At 40.3% G+C, this 18,171-nt stretch overlaps 1 protein-coding gene across 1 annotated transcript; it reads right to left on the bottom strand.

Moving 5' to 3' along the window:
- Positions 1-3,129: 3,129 nt before the first annotated feature.
- LOC108667813 lies at positions 3,130-15,125 on the bottom strand. Its single transcript, XM_047882397.1, has 9 exons — positions 14,928-15,125; positions 13,440-13,630; positions 12,568-12,767; positions 11,698-11,741; positions 6,648-6,864; positions 6,059-6,153; positions 5,211-5,360; positions 3,988-4,278; positions 3,130-3,270 (listed from the first exon to the last, which is right to left on the bottom strand). Exons 1-9 carry the CDS (start codon positions 15,123-15,125, stop codon positions 3,130-3,132), a joined length of 1,527 nt encoding a protein of 508 aa, XP_047738353.1.
- Positions 15,126-18,171: the final 3,046 nt, after the last annotated feature.

The raw sequence follows: 18,171 nt of genomic DNA, 5'->3' as shown, positions 1-18,171 counted from the left end.
CCTTTCAAGCAAAATCCACCAATCATAGACAAGAAAATAGAGCGTAAGTACTTACGTTCACTTAGCGAGTTTTGAAAGTATGACCCCAGGTTACTATAGTCGCCATAAGCAGACATGTCCATAAACATGGTGACGCCTGCTGTTAAAAGCAAATTCAACTTGAAGCGTTATAACACTTCAACTTAAGCGCTCAACTTCAACTTAAAGTGCTTTAATTTCAACTAAAGCGCTCTTACTTCAACTAAAGCGCTTCAACTTCAACTTGTAACCTAGCTTTTCAATTTCAACTAAAGCGATCAATTTCAACTAAAGCGATCAGTTTCAACTAAAGCACTTCAACTTCAACTCCCTCGCAGTAGCGATATCAGCAACAATAATTTCGTCTGTCAGCTGATTGTTTGCTGACCCTCCATTAATATGGAAAAATTTTGTTATTCGCTATTTATTTATTGTGTATTGATTCGAATATGTATAGTAAGTTATATGTAGATTTTCTAGATTTGATCTATATCACCAAAAGATTCTACGACGTTTTAAGGTCCGTTTTAATTTCTTCTTCCAATTGTGAGCTCCAATATCCATTAATGAATGATTTTAATCCATTATTAATATAATAATAATGGATTCTATTAAAATTAAATAATAAAAGTTTTATTACTCTGTGCTGTGTGTAAACGCTAATTTTTTTAACTTGTAATTTAACTTTTTCACTTTCTCTTTAACATAGTTTTTAACTTAACCAAAAAAAAATTCAATCCTGACAAATAGCCGTATCTGTGCTACATACAGAAAGTGTTTCACTATTTGAACAGTATAACCCATTTAGTTGTTTTAGTGTACGTCATTGTTACTAGGTCTAATTTTTACTATAGCTGGTCCATCTGCCTTTTAAACGATAAATTCAGAATAAATACATTGAAATATACTTTAGTGTACAGTATGTATATGATACTAATATAGATAAATATCCGTTGAAATGAACACGTTCATCAATGATCTATAATAAAAAATATAACTAATAATAATATAAAAATATATATATAATAATATAAAATATAATAAAAAATATTCCCTTAACATTTCGTCTAACATAACCGAATTAACTGTCGTTACCTCTGCACTAATCTCAAAGAACGTGGGCCAATTATTGTAAACTAGAAAATTGCTCATCTCCATGCCAATTTAGGTGATTGCAAAGGACTTCAATGTTATTTTTACAACACTTCTCTTTAACTTCACTTCTTGTTTGTTTGTCTGTGTGCTACAAATCTTATAATCGATATTTAACACACTTCTACCAGTCCAATCGGTCTGAAATTTTGCACACTTGCGTAAATTTGGAGACAATGCATGAATCAATTGACAGAATAAATAATTTTATAAATTAAAATTTTTTTCATTATTACAAAAATAAAAAATAATTTCGTCTGCTCTCATAATCCATATATGACACAATTTGACCTGTCCAATTGATCTGAAAATTTGCACAATTGCATAAAGTCAGAGACAATGCATGAATTAATTGACAGAATAAATAATTTTGAAAATTTACAAAATTTTGATACCTTAAAAAAATTTTGATACTTTTTTTTTCAATATTTGAAAATAAAATTAGAAATTCATTGTACATGTGTAACATCCGAGTCTCTATATTGCTCAGAAGTGTTGTCTTTAAAAAGTAATTTTTAAATGCATATTACTGTGAATTGTTTTCCTCATAGTAGCTTTTTTTATCATTCACTGACCCAAACAGATGGAAAATTGGCTTCTTAAGAAGAAACGCAAACGCGTCACCAGAAAGGGCATCCAAACGAGCATCACATTTTCTCCTTCGATTATTTTGGTCGGTTTTAGACAGTTTCCGTGCAATCATCATCTTGTATGGACGTAAAAGTATTTCTTCATTAAAGATTATCTTTCGAGAACGATTGGTATATCCAACGTCGGACATGACATTAAACGGCGTTATGATCGCAACTTTAAGGCTCTCACAATTTTAATATCCTCGCAGACGCTATAAAGTGCGGTAGTACTCCAGGGGCCGTATTATCAAAACTTCGTAAGTACGCAAAATCGACTTACGAGTGGCGTTGCTATGACAACGTAATACTAGCGGTGGTATTATAAAAACATTTGCGCGGGAAAAATTTGCGCGGGAAAAAAATTTAGGCTTTTAGCTAAGACTTGCGTACGAAAGTTTTGATAATGCCAAAATTAGGGTGTATTTACGTACTACAGAACTTTTTTGTCGTAAGTACAAAAAGTTACGAAGTTTTGATAATCCGGCCCCAGTTCTACGTTTAACTCACTTACGTCTGAATGTAGTCACCACACAACAATCGATTTCTGTTTCGGAACATTGTTCAATGGGGTTAAATTCAAGAAGTTCCGAAAAGCGCGCTGGTTTGCTATCACCGAACTTAACCCTCTACCGCCGTATGTCACTCTTCGGGAACATAACTTTCAACTTAAATTATACGTAAACTATTGAGTGTAGCAACCTGAGGACGTTTGTACGCAACAGAGAACATTTTAAAGTAACTTTCAACTTAAATTATACGTAAACTATTGAGTGTAGCAACCTGAGGACGTTTGTACGCAACAGAGAACATTTTAAAGTTATCGTACGTGGCGGCAACCATCAGTGCAAGCCATTTTGCGCTCACTAGAACGTATCCTTTTTTGGGAAGCAGGCGCGTGACAATATTGCTCTGGTCCAACGCATGATTGCGACTGAGATGGGACAGAAGCCAACCTTTATAGCCTCCTCTGAAACGATACCTCTATTACATCATCAAGTTTGATTAAATAAATGTATTAAATAATTTATGCTGCCCCTCCGGGAACAATGGAATGGAAATCTGGCCCATATAATAGGAATCAATCCAGTAAGAACTAAATAAATTTCAAAATTTACGGTCGTCACATTTTGTGAATAATTTTGCCATGATGAAAAAAGCTTAAAGAAACGAGGTAGATTTTGTCCAAATAGCTTCTTCTTTTATCTAGTTTGGGTCATCGTGACACAGTTTGGCCAGGCAATAAGGTGTGTAATTTTTACGACCGCTGTCTGCTTATGCTGTGAGTAAGATAATGTGTCACTATTGGGACATTCATTTTTTAAGAGCGCTAATACCCACCTCCATCCAACGTCACTGTGGCCACGGCAAAAGCGCCGTAGAGCGTGACGCGTAAAGCTCTGATGTGGTTGTCAACTGTCATGTTGACGATTGAAGCGGTGGACACGGCTATATCACGGTACAACTGAACCTGGACATCGGGCAAGGGCCTCACAATCAAAAGACATTTAGCAACCTAAGTACACGGAACGGACTTAGTACACGTAGCGGCCTAAGTACACATAGCGGCCGATTTTTTGTCTGTGAGTGATGGATTTAGCTTAAGAGGCCGTCTGTGTTTGGTTGACAGAGTTACGAACTCAACATTTTTTAAAAAGTCAGAACTCATTTCGATAAACTGAAATGTCAGACTCGGCCGTAGCCGCCGAAGGGTCTGGAACAAACCCTGCATGTCTGAGTCTGAGAGGAAAATCCTGGATCAAAAACTAAAATTTGATTTTGAATTGGTGTACGTAAAATTAATGGGCAAAGGCGCAAAATAGTTTTTTAACATTTTGAAACGAGAGTCAAATAGGAGTTTTATGTTTCGTTTAAATGTGGTTTTGAACGGGTTTACCTACCTAACATTCCTTGAATTTATTTATACTAACAGTGTTTAGGAAGACGAGGAATCAGAAGTAAATTCTGTAACGAATACACCTTTGTGTTGACTTTTGTAAGTGTGGTTTTGAACGGGTACATTATTACTTTAAACTTATCATTTCATTTCACGTTTTATCAGAATTAAAAAAATGCCACCTCATCCAAGGCTGCTATAGAGATGCTAACCTGTTTTTAATAAACATTTGTCAACATAATAAATGGTTTCTAGATGAAGAGAAATTAGTGGTTACAGAAAGTGACTCACTTCACCATGAAAAAAACCCTCCGAGAGTGGGGAGAGAGCTTTCGTAATATCAGCAGTAGACGGGACATCTATGATGTGCCCCCCTGTCATCAAGGCCACTTCTGCCAGAATCTGGTAGACACGACTTGCCGAGAGCGGCTGGACCTCCCCTCTTCCACCGTCAGGTCTCTGGGGTGTATCACTTGTGTCGCCCAAACCCAACATATCTAGTGTTGAGTTGGGTTCACTAGATGAGTTCCAGCTGTTGGAAACGACTAATTTTTCTGTTCGACCAACCACCAGTGGTGTTACCTGCAAAAGGGTGAGTGATATAATCTCTCATCGTTGAACTTTGCTCACGAACACGTATTTGCTGCTAATGGGTGAGATAAATCTTAGTCTGACGTGTACCCACGCCATCCCTAACATAATTTAGAGTCGCCCCAGCTTCTGGTACTCGAAATCAGAAGCTGACTCGTCTGTAAATTTTCATTGGGATATGACATGAATGGTCGATATGTTTGGTACCAAACCTATTCACCAGGCACCTATTCACCGTTAATTGTGTTTTTAAATGCTAGTTAGTTTATAAATACCAGAGGCTAGGTTGTCTGAATCATCGAAGCTTCTTGAAATTTCGTAAATAATTTAATCAGGTAGTCCGCTAGCCTCATTTTAGCAGAGTTTAGACAAGTGTGCGTCCAACGTGTACGGAGTGTAAATATTGAACCACATGACTTTTCGAGCCCTTTTCAAGGGGCTTGGATGTTGTTGCATACACCTACCTTTGGTAGCTCCCATTCATAAACAATAAAACATTATTTTAACCTAATTGAAACATAATGAACACCATTAATGAAATTGGTGACGGGAACGGGAAGCAAGCCGTCTCGACTGTAGGGGCTTTCAGCGTTGCCAAGATGGTGCGTTTTGGCTGGAGTTCATATAACAGAACTAGGTTATGGAAGTCATAAGCAGAAAAATACAGCATTTGAATGAAGGGAAAGGATAGAAATTGGTGGCAGCTCTAGTTTTTTAATAGTAATTTTGCTTCCTCGGCTACCAGAACACTAGTAACTCTGACATAATTGGTCATATAAGCTATAATTTGGTAATTTATGAAAGGAAGAGAAAAATATGTCGGAAAACGAATTTCTTGTCTATGTATGATAAAATTTATATTAAGAAAATCTATATGATTTTCATTTTCAAGCTGAAAAATTTCCATTCTCTTGGTCTTAAACCTTGATCCTCTTGCTCAGCAGAAGCTCCAGTGTATGTTGTGGCGTGGCGACCCCGACGGCGCCTCTGAGGTGGGTGCCCTCCGTCAGCAGGAAGACCTCCGTGTCTGGCAGGGCAGCGTGGGCCGCCGCGTGCAGACCAGCCAACGCGTCCTGTTAAACGGGGCCGAATTCAGGAAGGAATACCCAGTCAATGGGTCCTGTCGAAGGGTGGAATTCAAAGAGGGGTAATATACCCAGTCAACGAGTCATGTCGAAGGGGTTGAATTCAGCAAGGAATAATATACCAAGTCGACAGGTCCTGCATGTCGAAAGTTGAAATTCCGGATAGGATAATATATTTAGTCAATGGGTCCTGTCGGAGGTTGGAATACAAGAAGGGGTAATATACCCTGTCAACGGGTCATGTCGAAGGGTGAAATTCAGGATGAGGTAATATACCCAGTCAACGGGTCATGTCGAAGGGTGAAATTCAGGATGGGGTAATATACCAGTCAATGGGAAGGGTGGAATTCAAGAAGAGGTAATACACCCAATTGACAGGTCCTGTTGGAGGGTGGAATACAAAAAGGGGTAATATTTCCAGCCAACCAGCTATGCATCTTCCTGGATTAGCAGAAGTTGTGCATATTACAAAACCGAACGTCAGGTACAGTAACAAATTCAGATTTGTATCCCAGGATTTCCGTAGTTTGGTATTATACTCACTCATAAAATTAGTGAGATTTAGTGAAAGGGCGGATCAATACTGCGTCCACTCTTTGCTCATGCGGTGGGTAAGAAAGTGTGTTTTTTGTTTGGAAAACATAACCCACCCATTTTGCTGAAAACTAATTCTACCAGGAACTCACCCTCAGTGACACAGAGGAGTTGTAGTAGGAATATTGGCGGGCATGGTTGGTCCCAGCCATGGAGCTGGACCGGAACATCCCCGTTGCTCCTCTCACTGCTCAAAGAAATATTTCAATGAATCTCTAGAAGTTTACTCATATTATAAAAATATTATATACTTTATTGAAAATTAAACTTTGATTCGAAGAAAGACGTGATATATAGTCTTCTCATCATCTTACTCAATTGAATAACATTAATGCTCCCGTCAAATCATTGAGACAAGACTGGCCCTTTCGGACATCTTTCAATTATATTATTAATGTCCACACGACATTGACATTGTTTTGAGCCAGGCTACAAGTACTGGTATTGTAACGACACTCACAGGTCAAGTACTAAATATTTTGGTAATGAATACATCTTCGTAAACAAAATGACACTCTTTCTTACCCACAGTTCGAGTAGAAAGTAAACAGCGATGCAAAATGTGTTTTCTATTTCGATAATGAGCCTTTTATTTTTTTGAGAGAAGGACTCATTGCTAATAATTCGAAATTCATCAATGTTGGCTCTATAGGACTCATGAGTATCGGGTTCGAGACTCACGAGTATTGGAATACAGAACGAGGAGGGATTCCTCAGGCTCGTGTTTGTGGCTGGATGAGTATGAGCTCGACAGTCCGATTGGGTTGCTCCAGGTGGGAAAAGAAATTAAGACATCTGTTACAATGGCCACAGGAGATCTCCAGTGCAGAGACAGAAGATGGCTGAACAGCTGGTTGCCCACTGCACGTCTGAGCTCGTTGAGGTAGTGCGAGGTGGCCTGTAGTTGACAAATTCAGATTTTACCCGGTAGCGATCAGCTTTACGTATATGGTGACTTTCAAATTGACGTTTATTGTTGATGTATGAAGCTCATTTGTGCAATGGGACAAATTTGTCGTCTTTAATTTTAGGTTGCGCTCATTTGTGTAATGGGACAAATTTTTCGCCTCTAATTTTAGGTTGCAATATGACTAGGTGCACATATATATCGCCTTTCAAATTTTGTTTAATTAATACATTTTGTCAATGTTGCGCCCTTGCAATGTGGCATTTTTCATTCGCGATAAAATTGGACCCTAAAGGTTTGAAGCAATATAGAAAACCGAATTTACACGCAAGAGATTGAAACACAAGTACCGAAAAATCGACATCGGAACTTAAAAATCCATCAATTATCTAGCAAATCTAGCAATTATAAGTGGAAACAGCTTACTTATCGCTTACAAACAACGTTTTCGATTAATATAAAGATGAATTTACTGATATAAAAATTTTAGACTAAACCGTCTTAACTTCGGGACGAATACTGACCTGCGCAGTTCTGTCGTGCAGGTCGGGACAGGGACTGACCTGCACTCAAAATTTAATGGCAGGCCTGAATCTGCATTTGTCCGGCTTCATTTTCCATGTATCGTCTATAAAATGTCAATTATAACCTGTAATCAGGTTGCCACAAGGTTTAACTTTTTATTGCAGTGATTCTTTTATCAATAATACTTCTCATTGCACTTTGATTATGCTTTAAGTCAATATTTCATTCATCCAGGAAAAGTGCTACATAGCTCTTGACTTATGCGCTCTTTGAGAGTTATTCAATCATATACTAACTTTCACCTACCAATATGTGACCAAAGGAAAAAATATGGTTCAACTACATTATAATTTATTATATTATCTTTTTGCACATAGACAATGTTAATAGTCTGTTCCATGTATATCGTAAACGAGATATTGTTGTAAGGTTATTTTAGTTGAGTTGCCCCTCGCGGACAAATTTCGTGTGCTCAGTGTGACTGGATTAGCGTCCAAGCACTTTGACAACAATTCAGGGAGCAAAATCTAGGCTAGTAAGACTATGTAGTGGTTGTGGAGATATCTCGCTAGTCTAACCGACTGACAGGGGGCGTTTGGTTTAACGAGGCGTAAGTAAAAGATTCTCTAAGACTAAGTACGGCGTAGGCGGACTAATACGACGCGGTTCTTGGTTAGTCCCAGCCGCTGGCAGTGCTCTGGTGCGGCTCGCATGCGTATAGTTTGTGCCTCTCGTGTCGAGGGGGTTAATGCCTTCCGCACTTTAGAGTAAACGGCTCTTGGCATCTCGGCTCGGCTAGTACTCTTTCATTTGTCATCTAACTCTTCTGCGTCTTGGTGCGGCTGGTACCCATATCACTCGGTTTTTTCAGCAGTGTATTGTTGCTCTAGTTTTCGTAAATCTGCCACAAATGTCCGCATCGACTAAGAATTTGAAGGACAGCCACTGACCCTGTCAAAATTTTCGTACCGATTAAGGTCGTTTTAGAGGAACTATATTCGGCTAAGGGGTGTATCAGGAGCAAGTCGGCCACGTAGGGTGTTTTGCTTCTATTTACCAGCCTCTTTTGGAAGTCAATTGCCCGGTAGACCAAATCTGCGTAATATGATTAAAAAGAGCCGCTGGTCAAGCTTCGTCATGATGCCCCTGGTCAAACGCTGATGACGCTACCGCATGATGGGGCTGGTCAGAGTCTGAACAAGGAAACCCACGAACAATCGAAGTTCCCGCCATACGGGGGTATGCGGGTATGTGCATGGGGGTCTACCTCCCGCACCCCCCATCCGGACAGAGCATTAACCGTTGCAGCTAAGGCGCCAGTTTCGATCGAACCGTGACTCGACCAGTACCTAGTGAAGAGTGTTCATTGCTCAATGCTTATCGAAAAGGTAGTATTATAGTCACTTGTCATACTCTCAGGACACACTTGTCATACTCTCAGGACACACTTGTCATACTCTCAGGACACACTTGTTATACTCTCAGGACACACTTGTCATACTCTCAGGATACACTTGTCATACTCTCAGGACACACTTGTCATACTCTCAAGCGAATATGAAGTCGGAAAGGAGATTCCGACCAGAAGCTGATTTCGATCAAGTGGCCAAACATACCCAGAAAAACTTTATGCCGAGTATAGCAACTCCTGGGTTTAAAACCTAGGCAGTACCCGAATCTTAATTGGGAAATTACAACATACGAAACATTTGTTAGTTGAGAATAACGCTAAAATAACGCAAGTAAATTTATTGTAATAACATTTAAAAACATCTACACGCATCACGCCAAACATCGCGCCACCAATCACGCCACACGCAATGCCACACATCGCGCCACACATCACGCCACATCATCCATCAGAGTTTCCACGCCACACATCACGTCTCACATCACGCCACACATCAAGTCACACCGCATGACCTTATGGTGAGTGTAGAAATTCTCAATCCATGGTCAAGCTGATTGCTCCACCTTCATCGTCCTCCGTCTCCGAGTCGTCGTCGGATGTAACGTTGGACGTGTTCCGTCTATTTGCCCTTCTTTGAGCCAGCTGATGCAAGATGCTGTTGCTTGTCACTTGCTGAGGGTAATTTCCCATAACCGAAAAATCCGGGATCTTCTTCAGAAACTTATCCAGTAGGCCCTTGAAAGTCGCAAGGGTAAACTCCTCTCCTCTCAGCACCTTTGGTAAGGCGTTAAACAGCCTCGGTCCTGCCACGGATAGTGATTCCTCACGAAGAGTCTATACTCTGGCCGCGAATCGGTTATTAAATGGGAGAATCCTACACAGTCTTCCCCTACTTTTGTCGTAATATGTCACTAATCTGGGGGTCTCACTCTCAAAGTTTGGAGCCAGTCAGAGAACCAATACGGGAGCAAGCCCTCTTCTCCAGTGAGTACAGTCCCAGGCGTTTCAGCCTTTCCCAGTAGTTCAGGTCCCTCATGCTCCCCTCATGCCGCTGATCCTGTACGTGAAGGGCCGCTGCACTGCCTCCAGTTTCCACACCGCACCAGCCTTGAGCGGCGCCCAAAGCTGGCAGCAGTATTCAAGACTGGGGAGCACGCGGGCACTGATGAGAATGTGCATCCTTCACCATTTTTCCCGTATTCACATTTCTTTTGAAAGTTTTCCAGCAAACACCTTTCCTAACTCGCTGCCTGCCAGAGGGTACATAGACTTCTTAGGAGGGGGTAGGGTTGGAAAGGATGATGGCAGAACGATATACAAATCCAGACAGTTCAATCCAGCGGTATTGGCGGTAGGGTTGAGAGTAACGTGAGCATCAGGGGTTCGAGCAGGGAGAAGAGTGGCGTCAGAAGTAATTGTGGGAGTAGGGGTATGACTGAGGGTCGGGTTCGGGGTGGGGGTAAAGTTAGGTCTGGAGGCGATGGTAGGACCGAGGGTAGAGGTGGGGCTCAGAAGGTGGGAGGTGGTGTTTCGGCTTATGGCAAGGTTAGGGCTGGAGGAAAGGAGAGGGGAGGGGGTATGGGAGGGGAGAGGGAAGGTTGGGTGGGATGGAAGTGGCCGGTGGCCGTACTGGGTATGACTGTATGTCAAACATTCATGGCTGACTAAAGCTTTATTTTAATCACAGTGTATTTATCTCCGCATTCCTTCCGAACGCCTTGTTTGCATTCATATGAAACTCTGGGCTGATCCAGTCTCACTACGTAGTAAAGCGGAAGCTCTGTACACTGCTGGTGGATTAATAAACGACATATTTTGCATTGAACAGCTAATAGTGCTTCACAAGACTTGCGACAGATTGCACTTGAACTTCCATTAGTGGGCTCAATCACAACACATTTTGCCACAATGTGGTTTTTTCTAATACGTTTATACAGTTGCGCTAATTCGGTTTTCAAGTTTTACTATTTCAATGGATAGTCAGTTCAAAAGCCTTCACTATTTATCAACTAGTCTTGTCCTAGCTACACTATCACTTCCTGTTGGGGATCCTTGGGTAAGAAATTTTAGCCACGGCAGCAGGCACGACCAGACGACCGGATACAAGTAATAAAATTTAGCTCAGGCCTAGACTCGGCTGCACAGTTCCCGCTCCCTTGACTCCTTGAGTCAGAGACACATTCACTGTATTTTCTTTAAATAACTAATTACTAGTACCTATCAAACTTTGCTATCGCTGAATCACTTTTATACTAAAAAAACAACTATTTTGATTACAACTTGAATGTGTGATTTTTGAGTTAAATTTATTCCAGCAAATCCGCAAACGATTTTTTTTCAAAAATTCCAAAATTTTGATGTATTAGACTGGCCTGAACACTTCCAATTGGCTTCAACACTTCTAGTGGCTAAATGAGTTCCCTGATCTATCACGATCACTTTTACTGGATTTATAACACGTGAGCTCAGAATTGAGAATAGCACAACCAGATCAAAACTCAAAAAACGACGTACATTCAGGCCCGCTATTCGTTTATTTAATAATTAATTATTTGTGCCTATCATACTTTGGTTTCGCTGATTCACTTCTTTATTGAAAAACAACTATTTTGATTTTCAACTTGAATGTGGGATTTTTGAGTTAGGTTTAATCTAGCAAATCCGAAACCAAAATTTTGTCTCGGATTACCATCTCGGTTTGCCGGTCGGCAAAAATTACAAAATTTTGATGTATTAGACTGGCCTGAACACTTCCAACTGGCTTCAACACTTTGAGTTCAACACTTATTGAGTTTCCTGATCTACCACGAGCACTTCACTGGATTTATGCACGTGAGCTCAGACTTTTAGAATAGCAGAACCAGCTTAAAACTCAAAAAACGACGTACATTCAGGCCCGCGGCAATAAATTTCACGCGGAGCGACTCACGTCCTGCAAGCACCACGTCTAGAAAGGAACTGCAACATGCCGAAAATGAACATACGCCACACATCACGCCACACATCACGCCACACATCACGCCACACATCATACCACATGCCTGACAGTGGTATAGGTCCCATGGCTGCTAGGTAGTCTGATGTCAGTATGCCTGATGTCAGCACAGCGTCTGTCAGACCACCGCTACAGTCAGCCCCGGTCTGACGATATCGGATAAAAATTTATTTTAATTTAATCATACTAATAGTTGAAAAAGTATCAAAAATAAATTTATAATAATAATTAATAGTTAAAAAGGATAATAAGTTTCCATAGAATGTGTTAACATAGTTAAAGAAAAACATCAATAACTTGATTAACCGGGAGCATATTTTATCTGCACAGAAATTAATGATAACGATTCTTCTTTAATTGGAATTTATGGGAGCCTCTGAAGACTGGTTCAATGCGGCCCCATGTCAGAACAGTTGAAGAAACTTGACTGAATTATGTTTTCTTGTACAAAATTGGGTGCATTGATAAAAAAAATAACTCAAGATTTCTCAATGGCTGAAGGGTTGCCGAACGGGGCCACCAAAGTGAAGACCCTGTCTCTTATACACATCTAGATGTGTATAAGAGACAGCCCTACAGCCATGGCAAGAACTGGCCACCCTACAGCCCCGGCAAGACCTGCCACCCTACAGCCCCGGCAAGACCTGGCCACCCTACAGCCACGGCAAGACCTAGACTCCTCCAGTAACGTTTAAAATCACATTTCACCACCTAGGCACAGTGCAAAGGATTTTATTTTCATTATTTAGAAACCCAAACTGACCTAAGTCTTCAAGGATGGAGTCGTGCCCCAGCTCGATCCAGTTGGAGTGGGCGTAGAAATCCTGTAGGGCGGCAAGGGACGTTCCCAGCAGGTACCTCACTGCCGTCACGTCGAAGGACTTCAACGCCCCGACCAGCCGCCCCCACCGCGCCTGCAGCATCGCGTGCGACGTCTCGAACTGCTCGTTGTTGAAGTGGTACCTTGTGGTGGAGGTGGTAGTGCATGGTGAGTTGCCTCATGTGAAAGAAGTAGTGGTGGTAGTGCATGGTGAGTGATTAAGTGTGGAAGAAGTGGAAGTGGTTGTGCATTGTGAGTGGTTCCATGTGGAAGAAGTGGTGGTGGTAGTGCATGGTGAGTTGTCCCATGTGGAAGAAGTGGTGGTTGTAGTGCATGGTGAGTGGTCCCATGTGGAAGAAGTGGTGGTTGTAGTGCATGGTGAGTGGTTCCATGTGGAAGAAGTGGTGGAGGTGGTAGTGCATGGTGAGTGGTCCCATGTGGAAGAAGTGGTGGTGGTGGTGCATGGTAAGTGGTCCCATGTGGAAAAAGTGGTGGTGCTAAATTGTGGCAACTGTTCAAGTGATTGTGAAGAGGTGCCTGAGTTTGTAATAACGCCTGGTGACTGAGCAGCACCCGTTGAGGTGGTTGTTGATTGTACTTTTAACGTCATATAACGGAATAATATCATAAACGCTCTTCGAAAACTTAATAAAGTGTATCTCAAGTTGGACGAACACTCTTATGCCATTGGCATAGGTAGCTGACTCATTGGATTCGGAATCCTGCCCACTCGAATTATTTGTAAACCACTAACTCGTATTTGCCACTCACATTAGCTGAAAACTCAACAATCGGCTGGTACTCTCGCCACTTACATAGGCTGGGAGCCCATGCCCCCCGCATGGGTTTCAGCAGCAGCATCAGAGATGTCCTGCAGGGCTCGCAGGAGACGCTTGGTAGAAGGGGGTGAATTCCCATAGTCATAATTGTGGTATGCCCTGTAGGCCTCCTCCAGCGTCATGTCCAGGCGGTAGCTGCCCCCGCGGTTGTTTTCCTTTGACAGGTCCTGGAGTGAACGTTACAGTTATGTAATAATAATGGCACCAGCGCTTACTAGGCCGGATATGAATGGGTCTTACATGAATGAATGAATAGAAAATGAATTCATGTCGGTGCATTAATGGGTCATACTGTCCAAATACTGACACACGTTCTCACCCTACGTTGAGCAGTGAGCGGATATGCTCCGTTGACGGACCAATTAACTAGGTAGTGGCGACCCACACAAAAGCAAAATGTGCATAGCTATGTGGACAAATCTAGTGTATTTTTCTGAGTATGGCCTGTCAGTGTTACAGGAAATAAAAAATTATTCGTCTCGTCCAAATGTATTTACAACCGCAACAGAGACACAGCAATGTTAGCATTACAATATATCTAAATGATGGTACACTGAGAGACATGAGAGGGTAAGGATGACCCACTTAGATGAGTCAACCGCGTCCAAATAGAGATGCAATTTTTTGACTTGCTTGCCCATTTGTGGGTCATAATGACCTATATCTGGCTTTTTAAATTTCATGCATAACTTGTTTGTAGTGAATTACTCATAAATACTAAAATGGCACACAATTACTAAAATGACTCACAATTACTAAAATTACTCACAATTACTAAAATGACTCACAATTACTAAAATTACTCACAATTACTAAAATTACTCACAATTACTAAAATTACTCACAATTACTAAAATTACTCACAATTACTAAAATTACTCACAATTACTAAAATTACTCACAATTACTAAAATTACTCACAATTACTAAAATTACTCACAATTACTAAAATTACTCACAATTACTAAAATTACTCACAATTACTAAAATTACTCACAATTACTAAAATTACTCACAATTACTAAAATTACTCACAATTACTAAAATTACTCACAATTACTAAAATTACTCACAATTACTAAAATTACTCACAATTACTAAAATTACTCACAATTACTAAAATTACTCACAATTACTAAAATTACTCACAATTACTAAAATTACTCACAATTACTAAAATTACTCACAATTACTAAAATTACTCACNGTGTTTGTTAAAGAGAAGTGTTGTAAAATAGTGTTTGTTAAAGAGAAGTGTTGTAAAATAGTGTTTGTTAAAGAGAAGTGTTGTAAAATGGTGTTTGTTAAAGAGAAGTGTTGTAAAATAGTGTTTGTTAAAGAGAAGTGTTGTAAAATAGTGTTTGTTAAAGAGAAGTGTTGTGAAATATCGGTTATAAGATTTGTAGCAGACAAACAAACAACAAGAAATGAAGTTAAAGAGAAGTGTTGTAAAAAATTACTCACTTTGAAGAACTCAATCACGGTTCGCCGGACCCCCTCTTTGGTTATCTCCACGTGGTCCCATATGGGGGTCTGGGGGTCAAACTCGGGGCACACAACCCCCAGCACATCCCCGTACCCCTCCACCAGCCCCGCCCTCCCCAGGAACCCCCAAGCCCCCACCACAAAGTGGGCACCCACCAGGAGTAGTCTTAGCAACATTGTTGCAACCTTCAAAACCGGAGCAACTTAAAGAAAATTAATCAAATAAATGAACATTCGGAAATAAAAAATTATATAATTAAGTATATTTTATTTAAAACTTATATATATTTATATAAATAATAAAATATATTATATATATTTTATTATATATAATATATAATATATATTATATTATACCTAATATATAATATTTGATATTCAATAAAATATATTATATATTTTATTATATATAAAAAAATAAAATTAAACAACTAAAAAAATAAATAAACGTTCGGAAGAATAAAATGAAAGTAAAATAAATTTTATTAGACAAGGTTCGTCCTTATAATCACTTCTACACTCATGAAAATATTAGGGAAATATTGTACAAATAGTGACGCACTTTCTAGGGAAACACTCCCTACTTCATGTAGGGAGTGTTTCATCACCCCTAATCTCTCCCTACTTCATGTAGCGAGTGGTTCATCACCCCTTATCTCTCCCTACTTCATGTAGGGAGTGCTTCATCATCACTAATCTCTCCCTACTTCATGTAGGGAGTGGTTCATCATCACTAATCTCTCCCTACTTCATGTAGGGAGTGGTTCATCATCCCTAATCTCTCCCTTCGAGGTGAGCGAGGCTTGAACTAGTCCTTCGTCCTTTACTACTTCGGACGACTAAGTACAGTTCCATTCTACTTCATATCTCACATCTAAGTTCAGGTAACTTTTATTTGGTATCATATCTAAAGTTGACTTCTCTATTATATCGCACCGTACCACTAATTAAAGTTACCTCAACTTTCATACCGTATTACAACGTTAACTCTTACATACCGGATGACCAATTTAATGTGACTTCGCTTTCTTTCCACTCTCACAACATCATGTCATGCAGGAGTGGAAGGACCATGGCTGGGCGCCACAAAGAACACCACAATATCGCAGTGGCTGTGGGTCGACGGCAGCACTGTGTCTACCTCCAGCTGGGGGAGTAAATTGCTGAGTGGTCTTCTCAAATCGCAGCCTGATGATCAAGGCGAACCTATCGATGGTTATCCCACGAACTGCGGCCACTTGTTGTCCGCAGTGGGTCTGTTTGGGGTTCATAGAATGGGTGACGATGCCTGCGAGCATCTGCGCCCGGCGGTGTGTCAAATCAAGTAGATTGTTGACAACCACATTCTGCGAAGAGTTTTATCTTTCACACTAAGTTTATCATTTATCTTTCACACTAGGTGAAAGATAAATGTCAACCACTCGAATCCACTTGATTCGAGTGGTTGTCAACATTCCACGCGAATCAAGTGGAATGTTGACAACCACCGCACCCGGAGGTGTGTCAAATCAATGAGATTGTTGACAACCTGACACATAGAAATTAGCAAGACTTTTTCCGAATAGCCATGCACTTTTCACCCTCGTTTAAACGGGTCATATTTATCAAATATGGCCCATCAAATTTTCTGAGCTCACTACCTTGACTGGAGTAACAAACAGGCTTCAATCTTGACTGTTATATTCCTCAAAGTAGTAGAAGTGATCAGTTTGTTCCAATATAATAAATGCCGTCTTTCTGAACGTCATATATAAATATATTCGAATTTAATGTCAAGTATTAACTTAAATACTGTCACAGGTGTTGTTAAGAAATGTACTTAACCCTCTTCTGCCTGACAAGCAACCGGAGCAATATTGTCACGCGCCTACTCCCCAAAAAGGATACGTTCTAGTGAGCGCAAAATGTCTTGCACTGATGGTTGCCGCCACGTACGACAACTTTAAAATGTTCTCTGTTGCGTACAAACGTCTTCAGGTTGCTACACTTAATAGTTTACGTATAATTTAAGTTGAAAGTTACTTTAAAATGTTCTCTGTTGCGTACAAACGTCCTCAGGCTGCTACACTCAATAGTTTACGTATAATTTAAGTTGAAAGTTATGTTCCCGGAGAGTGACATATGGCGGTAGAGGGTTAAATCAGCCATGATACAAAAGTGGCATGCAAACCATTACCATCCAGATAATTATAAAATGGCAAACTAACCAGTACCTTTAAATGATTCCCACAATGGTATACCAGCCCATACGATTCTTGCGACTCAACTATGGTAAACTGATCAAAACCCTCCAGGTGATTATAAATTAGTATACCAGCCAACATCTTAGCATTTTTACATTTTAGATCTCTGGACTAAAATCTTGTGGTCCATCGTTAATGGTTTTTTCATAATGGCAATTATAATCGAAGGAAGATATCTTTCTCTGCCACATCTGTGGTAACTCCTGAATGGCAGAGTACGACGGTAACTCCTGAGGTCCTTGGTACTTGGTACGTGCTGAGGTCGGAGTAACTTAGTTCGTTTGTACCACTTCCTGTTCGCATGATAATCTCAGGAGCCGCCCCCACGCATCGCTTAGTTAAATGCAGTTGTTCTCTCGCAATGCATATTTATTGCCAAGTAACTGTTAATCACAAATTCTAAAAAATATAACTCAGTACTCACTGCAGCGAGTGACAGAGAGCGCATTTTATCATGGACGAAAACGCGAAGTCACGGACGGATGGACGGACGGATATGACGAGCACAATTGTGCATTTTTTCCATAAATGAGAAAATTCTACAAAAGATGTTTCATTGGGTAACAAAAAAATTGTTCTGAAAATCTTTCGGGGTTTGCAGGGTTTCCCAGCAAAATTAAGTTATAAAGTAAACACTGACAAATTCTAACCGTCTCAAAGTAAATCCTATTATTCTGGGGCCGTATTATCAAAACTTCGTAAGGACGAAAAATCGACTTACGAGTGGCGTACGTGCTGATATGATGACGTAACTCTAGAGGTGGTATTATCAAAATATTTGCGCGGGAAGATACGTAACGTAACTGTACGCCTGCTCGAAGATCGTAAGTGGAGTTCCGCACAAGTTTAGAGTGTCTGCTGAAGTAATAGGAAACTATTGACTTACTAGCAAGTAGCAACACGGTGAATTGTGATAGAATTGTCAATAATCCGATATATAATGTGATTGTGCTAAACGGTGCTTTTGGGATACAAATGTC

This window comes from Hyalella azteca, unplaced genomic scaffold, assembly GCF_000764305.2.
Source record: "Hyalella azteca isolate HAZT.00-mixed unplaced genomic scaffold, Hazt_2.0.2 contig1343, whole genome shotgun sequence".
NCBI lineage: Eukaryota > Metazoa > Arthropoda > Malacostraca > Amphipoda > Hyalellidae > Hyalella > Hyalella azteca.
The sequence above is the reverse complement of the archived record's forward strand: the minus strand, read 5'-3'. Positions and strand labels throughout refer to the sequence as shown.